The sequence below is a fragment of the Conger conger genome, chromosome 7 (assembly GCF_963514075.1).
Source record: "Conger conger chromosome 7, fConCon1.1, whole genome shotgun sequence".
Classification (NCBI taxonomy): domain Eukaryota; kingdom Metazoa; phylum Chordata; class Actinopteri; order Anguilliformes; family Congridae; genus Conger; species Conger conger.
The window spans coordinates 7,466,929-7,476,185 of record NC_083766.1 but is presented as its reverse complement, the minus strand read 5'-3'; the positions used below and the strand labels follow the sequence as shown (position 1 = coordinate 7,476,185).

Sequence of the window (9,257 nt, the reverse complement as noted above, 5' to 3'; positions counted from 1 at the left end):
AACTACATATATTATTTACATGTAGTAAATTGGCAAAAGAAATTGCTTCTAAATATAGTACATGACCCATCAAAATGTCTCAGGCCTGGTTTTGCCAGAGTATGAATCCCTGGGTGAATTAGGATCCATAGTGTAGTTTCATTTGCTTTTTTTGTACCCTTTAATGCCATAACTAAATGCATTCAATAAATACATAAAACTAAGACTTGTATCATCATCTTTCATCATTGATGTGAATAAAACTGAAATAGTTTTTGTGGCACGGGACTGTAGTTTAAAAAAAGAAAAAATGAACAAAAGGAAATGAACAAAGAAAACCACAAATAAAACAATAAAAGTGCATTGTACGAGCGAAAAATGTTTCAGAACAAAGACGTGAATTATCCTTTCACGCCAGAGAGGAGAGGAGAGGAGAGGAGAGGAGAGCAGAGGAGAGGAGAGGAGAGGAGAGCAGAGGAGAGCAGAGGAGAGGAGAGGAGAGAGAGGCTGAAATGAAAGTGCCCGAGCCGGGCGTGAGCTTAGCGCTTTGTCCGTACGCTGCCATATCTCATCAGCCTAAGAATGACAAACAGAGGGCACTCTGACGTCCAGTAAAGTTAAATAAATAAATAAATATACATTCAGCAGTACGTCAGTTCTGGACGCGCTGAATACAAAGTGCGGGAATGACATCACCTGTCAGCCGCGGAGCAGGATCTGGGCTGTGGCCCGGTGCCGTGTGTGATTGGCCGTTCCTAGAGAACGCCGGGCTTCCTGTGTCTGTGAGCGACAACAGCACAGACACAGCTGACCCTGACCCCTGCACTGTCCCTGACCCCTGCACTGTGAGGGACAAGGCCTTTGACTTGACCTTGTCATCACCCCCCTTTTCTGTCCTAGACGCAACAGGAGGGCTTTATGTTCTCTGGCAACCCCAACCCCCCAACCCCCCCAACCCCCAAACCCCCCAACACAGACATCACCTGCCCAACACTCTCCCTCTCTCACTCACACGCCAAACACACACATTACATTACACAACCCCCCCAACACAGACATCACCTGCCCAACACTCTCCCTCTCTCACTCACACACCAAACACACACATTACATTACACAACCCCCCCAACACAGACATCACCTGCCCAACACTCTCTCTCTCTCACTCACACACCACACACACGAACGCAAACACACACATTACATTACATTACATTACATTAATGGCATTTGGCAGACGCTCTTACCCAGAGCGAAGTACAGTTGATTAGACTTAGCAGGAGACAATCCTCCCCCGGAGCAGTGCAGGGTTAAGGGCCTAGCTCAAGGGCCCAACGGCTGTGCGGATCTTATTGTGGCTAAACCGGGGATCGAACCGCCGACCCCAGTCATGTACCTTAACCACTACGCTACAGGCCGCCCGTCACACACAAACACGCTGTACCTGTTGGTTCTGTTATATTTCGGCCATTTCAGGGGGCTCCTTTTCAGGCAAGAAGGTATGACGGAGACTTCAGTTGTAGTTGTGCATGCATGTGTGTTTGTGTATGGGAGGCAAAGGGCCATCTCGAGGTCACTTGCTTGAAAAGGCTTCAGGGGTTGCCTGCTGCTGCATTCCTAGAGAACATTTGCCTACTGTAAGCTGGGGTTTCAGACCGGATGAGGAATGGCATTTGGGGGCAGACAGGGGCAATAATGACCCTCTGTCTTTTTTTTTTCCCCCACTCTGGTTAAGCATGGCGGATGCACTGCTACTCTCAGTTATGCCCGTTCTGAAAACACACGATTGGGCAGCCGAGTTGATATTCTCTGCTTTCTAAAAACGAAACTGAAGGTCACTGTTCTTGCTAGATGGGTTACCCTTTTGAAAATGCTGTAACATGTACTGTATGGAAGTATCTGCAGCAACTTAAAAATAGCAAGTAAAGCATTGTCCATCCGGAATTAGCTGTCGTTGGACATACCATGCGTGCCCAAACCCAAAAGCAGATTTATAGACACACACACACTTAAGAGGTTCTCTTTAAGGGAAACCGCATGCATCAAATATTGACACCGAGAGCTTCCTTTGGGCTTTGAAGACCCCCGAGGATTTGAATCAAGCAAGCTGAGCTGAGAGCCATGTTTAGCGTTTGATTTCAGGTCAGGAGGAGACCGGACGGAAGCTGGCGTTGGCCTGAGTCTCATTTCTCATGCCGTGGTGGGCGTGCCTGTCGTTCCAGGAAGGACCACTCTGGGCCACGGAAACACAGACATTAGCATGCAGGGCCCCGGGGTCAAAGCCCAGCACTGCTACATCCAGAACCGGGGCACGGCCATCAGCCTTCACCCCTGCGGGAACCTCTGCTCCATCGACGGCATCCCTGTCACCAAACCGGTCCGGCTGTCGCAAGGTACAGGACCCAGAACCCTTCCTTGCCCGCTCCCTACCCTAATCATGTGACAAAAGGATGTCAATGTTAGGCAAATGGAATGCAGCTTTTCCAAATATGGGGAGTGTGTTTGTTTTTCCACGTGTGGTATAAATTGTAAGTGTAATTGCTTTTATATTCCATATTGCATCACCAGATAAATATAAATCCTCTGAAATTAAATGTTATATATAATTGCGTTCGACTTTACAGCCCATATTGCACATGGAAGCCCATCTGTATACATGTGCATTTGTGTAGTTTCCCATAACTTTTCTCTCGTTATGGCTACATTTGGCTCCCCATCCATGCTTAATGCATCTTCATACATATCTGTGTCGGACATTTTGATTAGTCAGATACTCTTGGTCGCGGTGAAATTGAATATACAGTAGCTGGGCACGAGGAACTGTCCGAGCCTACAGGTCAGTATCAGAAAATAGATAGCCTGGGACAGCCTGCATGGCTCCAAGGCTGTTCCTGGCATTAATGGTCTGTCCAATTCTCTGCTACTGCACAGCACAGTACAGACAGTGAGGGAGCCAAGTGAAGGGTACAGTACCAGCTCACCCAGTCAGAGAAGTAACATGTCAATATGCAGTTAGATATGAAATCCAGTATATAAGGCATTCATATTTATTAATGAATGACAAAATGCACATTTCAGACACTATAACACAGGGGTGTCAAACTCCTGTCCTGGAGGCCCGCAGCTGATATTTGTGGTTTCCTTTCAATCAGCAGCCAATTAAGGCCTTGAGAACAAGGTGTGTGTGGACTCTTTAGCCAATGAAAGACTTTGAAATTCATCTCTCGTGCTGACGCACACCAAAAACCAGCAGACACTGCCGGTAATAACCAGTATGTGCAGATGTAAAAACAAATCTCTATCGCAAATACATTTTTGACGGACTGAAAAGCAATGTTATTCTTACTTTGTATTACAGAATATATGCATTACTGTATGCAATTTAACACACACGCTGTAGCTTCACCTTGCAGTGATACTGACAAATCAATTTCGTTAGATAGAACTACCTCAGGATCTATGCTAAGCTGACATTTTAAAACCAGTGCACAATGTCCGACAAATGAATATTCATGGGACACTATTGACTGAAGAGCAACATCAAGTTCTTGCAGCATCCATATGAATTTGCAATGAAATCAGCTCAGCTCTGAACTGCAGAGGCACAGGGATGCTGACGGGCCTAAAATGGTGTCCTGTTCATGTTGTCCTGTGTTACTGGTTCTGTGGTAAACACTTTTGAATTTCAGACTTTTTCTAAGATATTCACTCAATTTCTGCCTCCTGGGTGCATCTTCGTCCCCCAACCCCCCCCCCCCCCCGCTAACAAGATTAGACATCTCATTGTGTATTTTTGGGGTGTCTGACTGAGACAGCTCTAGAATTAACATTGAAATTCAAATGGAGACATGCTAAATGTTCAAGGGACTTTATACATTATAAATCAGGGCCAAGGCAAGGATCCCCTGATCATAAATCTAATTGCACTTACTCCAGTGAACCAGGAAGGGGTTTCGTCTTTTAAAGGTTTAACATATTAAATACTGCAAAGAAAGACAGAGAGATTCGGCTCTTTGTCCGTTAAACACTGCAAGCTCTTTTTATAGCCAATCAGAGGGCAAAAGTAAGTACGCTCAGAATCCCTTACAGTGAATCCCTGTAAATCTCTATGTTACATAGTAGCCGTCTTATTTTTTGGAGTTTAATTTCATTTCAGAATACAATGGCCATATCCATAATAAAAGCAAAATAATTGCATGTACACATACACATTACTGTATTTCACATTTATCCTTTAGATGAATGGATATCTAAATATATTGTGGAAGATATTCTACAGTAACGGTCCGATATGATCTTCCTCCGCTACAGGATATAAGCATACATGTGTATAGTTGGTATGCCTTAATAAAGTCAGAGATATAACCCAATCCTATTAATAAGTATGTCAGAGCTTCTACAAGGTTCCAGTGAGAGATCAGATAATGAATCCATAAATCCTGCATAGCTACTTAACAAATCAAGACCCCGCTGTTCACACAGAGCGTGTATTTACATATGAGGGTGTGTGTGCAGTACGGCGAGGAGAAACAGTGCAGTACACTCATCTGAGAGGATTGTAAAATAGGGAGGTAGATGCAGTCAATGTAGTCTGCTAATATTTAACAGCGATCCCGGGTCACTGTGTCTCTGGTGTGCACACCAGATGAGACAAAGAGGCATTTCTCAGCCCAATAAGAACCATGTTTCGGGACAACAGGCCTGGACTTGCAATGTCCAAATAAAACAGTGTGGGCCTGAAATTGCCATCAACCTCCACAAAACTGTCTGCAAGTCATCAGTGCATATTTTGTTCCCAATGGTGGCCTAGAGGGAATTTTTAACAGACTGGAACCACCAATGTCAAGTGTACGGTTGATTGAATTTAAATATGTATTCAGTGCACGCTATGCATCCAATACGCATTCCAAACATATTGCTCTTCCTTTTATATTTGGACATACAGTATATGATGTTTCATACGGGCTAAAGCACGTACGTGCCCACGGAGTAACCCTAGCCCCATCCGGGAGGCAGCCCCGTCTTCCCCGCTCTTGAACCTGGATTCTCTCCCGAAATCTGAGCGGCCGGCTCTGCTATTTTTATTTCCCCTCACAAAAATATCCCCGTCTTGCTGTTGCTACCCCTGAGGTTGACGGTGGCTGGAGTCGAGGGCCGATTTTAGACGTGATGCAGCAGCTGGTTCGAGGGGCACCGCCCACTCTGGCCTCCGCTCTCTGACGCATACGAACACAAAAGAAGCCTGAGGCTTGCAGAGGTACCGTTTTTTCCTCAGACTCTTTATTTAAAAGTGTTTCATAGCATCTAAAATTGTTTAAAGGGGTCCGAGCATTGTTTCAACAGCTGTGGGAGTGGCGTCTGTTTGAATGTAGCTTGTCAGGCACAAAACTGGGCATCAAATTGAGATATGTATGCAATGTTGTTCATATTTATTAGGAGAACGGCTCCACAACTGACCTTGACACACATGTACAGCATGCATGTTCTAAAACTAGTACTACATCTGTCTTTCTTGTCTATTGCCTGAAGGGTAGTGGACCTCTAGCATAGATTTAGAACTAGATTCATCTGTGAGATTTCTTAACATCTAATCAAGAATCAATAATCTCAAGGGAACAGAAGGAATTGGCACCAACTCTCAGCACTTCAGAAAATATTTGGTATAACCTCAGTGCAGAATATGAATCTTCCCTTTAGGGTGTACACACAAGAAAATTACATTAGTAAACTGCCTTGGTCTTACATAAAGGTCTCTTATATATCTAACAAGTAGAGAAAGGTAAAATGCATCTCATAATCTCTCATCCAGTTATTGATCATAAAAATAAATCACTTCAGCTTGCTAACCGGGGGACCTTAGGCCAAAGATCTGTCTGTCAATCGCTGCAGTTTGGTAGCAAACAGGTAGGCTGGTTGGGCGAACCCCCGTTCTTCTTTTAGAAGAATCTAAAAACATAGACTTCTAGTCTGTCATATGGAGATTTCTCCTGTGCGAAAGATTAGGAAGCGGATACGGATGCCAGTGTTGTCTGTGGGAAACATTACGACATTGAACACGGAGAGGCATATCGACTTGGAAGCGAACTGAAACGCAATCTGACGCTGACTCCTCCCAGTTCACTTGCGATTTCCATACCGCGAAAGGTTGTACATGGAAGCCGTGTCTCCGGAACCGGCCGCGGGTGTCTGGCTGGCTCGAATTCCAATCTGTTTCGATCTCCTGCCGAGAAACAGGTAGCCTATAGGCAAGTGGCTGAGACCGATTTTACCTGGGCACCACCAGCGGGTTCACTGCCTTTCTGAACTAGACTAGTCTACTTTTGTTTACAGTTGATACATGTAGCCTAGGCTACTTGTCCTCAACGGTTTAAAAAAACGGATTTGTTGAATGTTCGGTGTCGCGATTGCAGCATGGCAAATCAATTAGGCTACTTGTATGTAGGGTATTTCAATTTAACGTAGGCTACATCTGTGTGAATTATGCTACGTTTTTCATAGGCTAAGTGGAAGATAAATGTTGATGTCATTACAATTTGGATTGGTCGTTTTATTTTAATAGCATATTTTATTGGTTGCTATCGTTCGGACATTTATGCTACCCGAGCATAATCTGAGATCTTTATTTTGCGGTTGGATGGTGTTTTGAAGGGTGTAGCCTATTACAATTAGCCAGGTGGACATCTGCTCGCTTTTGTGCAACAGCAGTAGGCTAGTTCGTGGGAGAATAGTGAATAACGTTATTATCATCACAAAGACATCTGCAGGGCACGCACACCCGGCACAGACCAACCGCAACAATTAGTCTCTAATAAGGGAAACAGACGACGCTCTCGACATTGAAAGGACAGATGCAATGATAGCAAAGGACTCGACGATTCAAACTCCTTGAAAGTAAGTGTCTTTAAGCTATTTGCCCTTTATATGTAATTTGATGCCCAATATTCAAAACGTTTGACTGTTTATATTGACGATAACGCAATTAAAGCCACACAATCGCCGGCACAAAGAAGCATTCTGTCCTTCACAGTGGTCTGCGCCGCAACCAGCTCACGCTGCTTAAGTAAAAGTACAGTATCCAAGTATTGTCCCAGTCGGTCTGTTTTGAGTTTCGCTGTCGCTGTTCGATCAGCTAAGTCCAATGACTGTGAATGGACACAAATCTAACGATACATTTCTTAAACTACTGAAAATGGAAAGTGATAATCGAGAAAACAAAACTCGCAAACAAAGAAGAGAATATGGACCTTGTGTGGGATCTTACGCTTAATTTCACAGGTTCAAATTCAGAAAATCATATACTGTTCGAGATTTTGAATAGTCTTAAATGTAGGCTAGCCAACCCTTTACGCGCGGCGCTGGTCTATCAGGTCAGAGGTTTCCAAATATATTTTGTTCTGCGATTAAAGCACTCGGGTTACTTATTTGACAGAATATTTACTGCGCAATTTGCCTGCAGAGATTACGACTAAATAAGCCGAAGTTGTCATGGCACTGGTCGTTTTCGAAATATGTACACGAAACGAACACAAATCCGTAGTGTCAAGTGCCAGAAAGTCATAGTCACCTTAGTTCATTGTCACCCTCCTCCATCTACCAGTGGGCTGAGGTTGCCAAATACGCCCCCCCACTATGACAGATGAGGGGGGGATGAAAGTGTTCCTTTTTCAGCTGCACGGTCATAACCGCCTATATTCGTACACATCTATTCTTGGCCAGGACGGTGTGACCAAGCGCTGCTGGTATCCCGGTCAGCCTGTGGCCTTTGCATGCGTCTTACTATAAATCTATTCTCAAATTGCTCGTATGTTAGGGTTTATCTTTGTGAAATTCTTGTCAGCTTTTCGTTAGATAGCCCATTAATCTATGACTGTAGCTATGTGCTGCCATTCTAAAGAATATACAATTATCTCTACACATTCTGTGCGGAGAGAACATTCAATAGAAGTTCTAAGTTCAATCCTCTGCCCGTTCTCGAGATTTTAGACTGTGTTAGTTGCGACATCTATGCTCCTTGTTTGAAGGCTGGCATTTGTTTTAGAGACCGGATCACCTGTCTCGTGAAAGTGTTTTCCTCGCTGTAAATATTTTCTTCCGGTCAACTGCATGTTTCGATTCAAACATTAATGTGTCCACGTATTGCATGAATATACATTACAGTTGTAGAAAGGTTATTTTTCTGGATGGTACGTTAATAACGTTAATAAATGTTTGTAATTGGTGTTGGTTGAGGGAAGTGCATATGGCTGTCAATTGAATACTATTTCGGCTTCTGGGAATGCTGGCTGGATTCATAGTCTAAATTTGAATGCAGTTTTTTAAATTAATATTTTCATACTACAATAGTGCCCATTAAATTGATCAAGAATTGCTTGCTTGCTTGATTTCTGACATTAAGTGTGTGTGTGGACATGACCAAAACAGATCAATATTTAGAGAACTCAGACAATTCCCTCGTGCTGCTAAGTTTACGGGTGCTTTCCAAAATAAGGAATGGGCCAATTTCACAAATGTTCTTTGCATCTTGTCTGTTATTTCAAGTTACAGTGAGTGATTGCAATGATTAAGTCCATAGCATTATCCACCATCTTTGGAGGCGGCATTTCAGATAACAGATTAACAGGAAGCTGACAGCCATGCCTTATGGGAGAAATCAAATGTGGATGCCAGAACTGTTATCTGTGCCCATCCCCATTTCCTCTGCTATCAGTACTAGACAAGGCAGGGCTGAACCGCAAAGTATTAAACATGCGAGGAAAAGACACAACCAACAGCTCATCCCAAACACACTTAAATGCAAGTTGCATTTTGGAATACATGCAAAAAGATAATTTTGTTACCTGGTTGTAATGTTTGTCTCATGTTGATTTAGACATTTTTAATGTCATTTTGCATACATTTGATCTCGCTTTCGCTCTATAACATTTAACGTTTGTATATGCCGTATATACACTCAACTTTATTAGGAACATTTTTACATCATTACACCAACTTATTCATGTGATTATAAAATCAGCCAATTGTATTGCCCCAGCACAGTGCATACAAGCATGTAGATACAGGTCAGGAGCTTCAGCTAATGTTCACATCAACCATCAGAATGGAGTCTAAGTGACTTTGACCATGGAATGAGTGGCAGACAGGGTGGTTTGAGTATCTCAGAAACTGCTGATCTGATTTTCACGTACACTGGTCTCTAGAGTTTGCAAAGAATGGTGTGCACAAAAAGAAAAGGAAAAAAAGAATCCAGTGAGCAGCAGTTCTGCAGAGAGAAACGCCTT

General features: G+C 43.4%; 1 protein-coding gene and 1 long non-coding RNA gene across 22 annotated transcripts in view; one reads left to right on the top strand and one right to left on the bottom strand.

Annotated features, from left to right (window-relative positions):
* Positions 1–7,586, bottom strand: part of LOC133132346 (uncharacterized) — an 8,635-nt gene extending 1,049 nt beyond the window's left edge. The window contains exon 1 of the long non-coding RNA XR_009709123.1: positions 7,544–7,586. This is a non-coding gene — a long non-coding RNA (uncharacterized LOC133132346). The remainder of the gene's footprint in view (positions 1–7,543) is intronic.
* LOC133132344 (pleckstrin homology-like domain family B member 1) overlaps positions 1–9,257 on the top strand; it is a 90,887-nt gene that overhangs the window by 18,629 nt on the left and 63,001 nt on the right. For 17 of the 21 annotated variants that reach the window (XM_061247709.1, XM_061247722.1, XM_061247708.1 and 14 more), the window contains exon 4: positions 2,202–2,372. In XM_061247709.1, coding sequence (XP_061103693.1) covers positions 2,202–2,372 — 171 coding nt within the window. Of the gene's footprint in view, positions 1–2,201; positions 2,373–5,166; positions 5,237–6,079; positions 6,871–9,257 lie in introns of those variants that run through there. The other 4 variants (XM_061247716.1, XM_061247718.1, XM_061247717.1 and 1 more) reach the window with 4 other exon arrangements.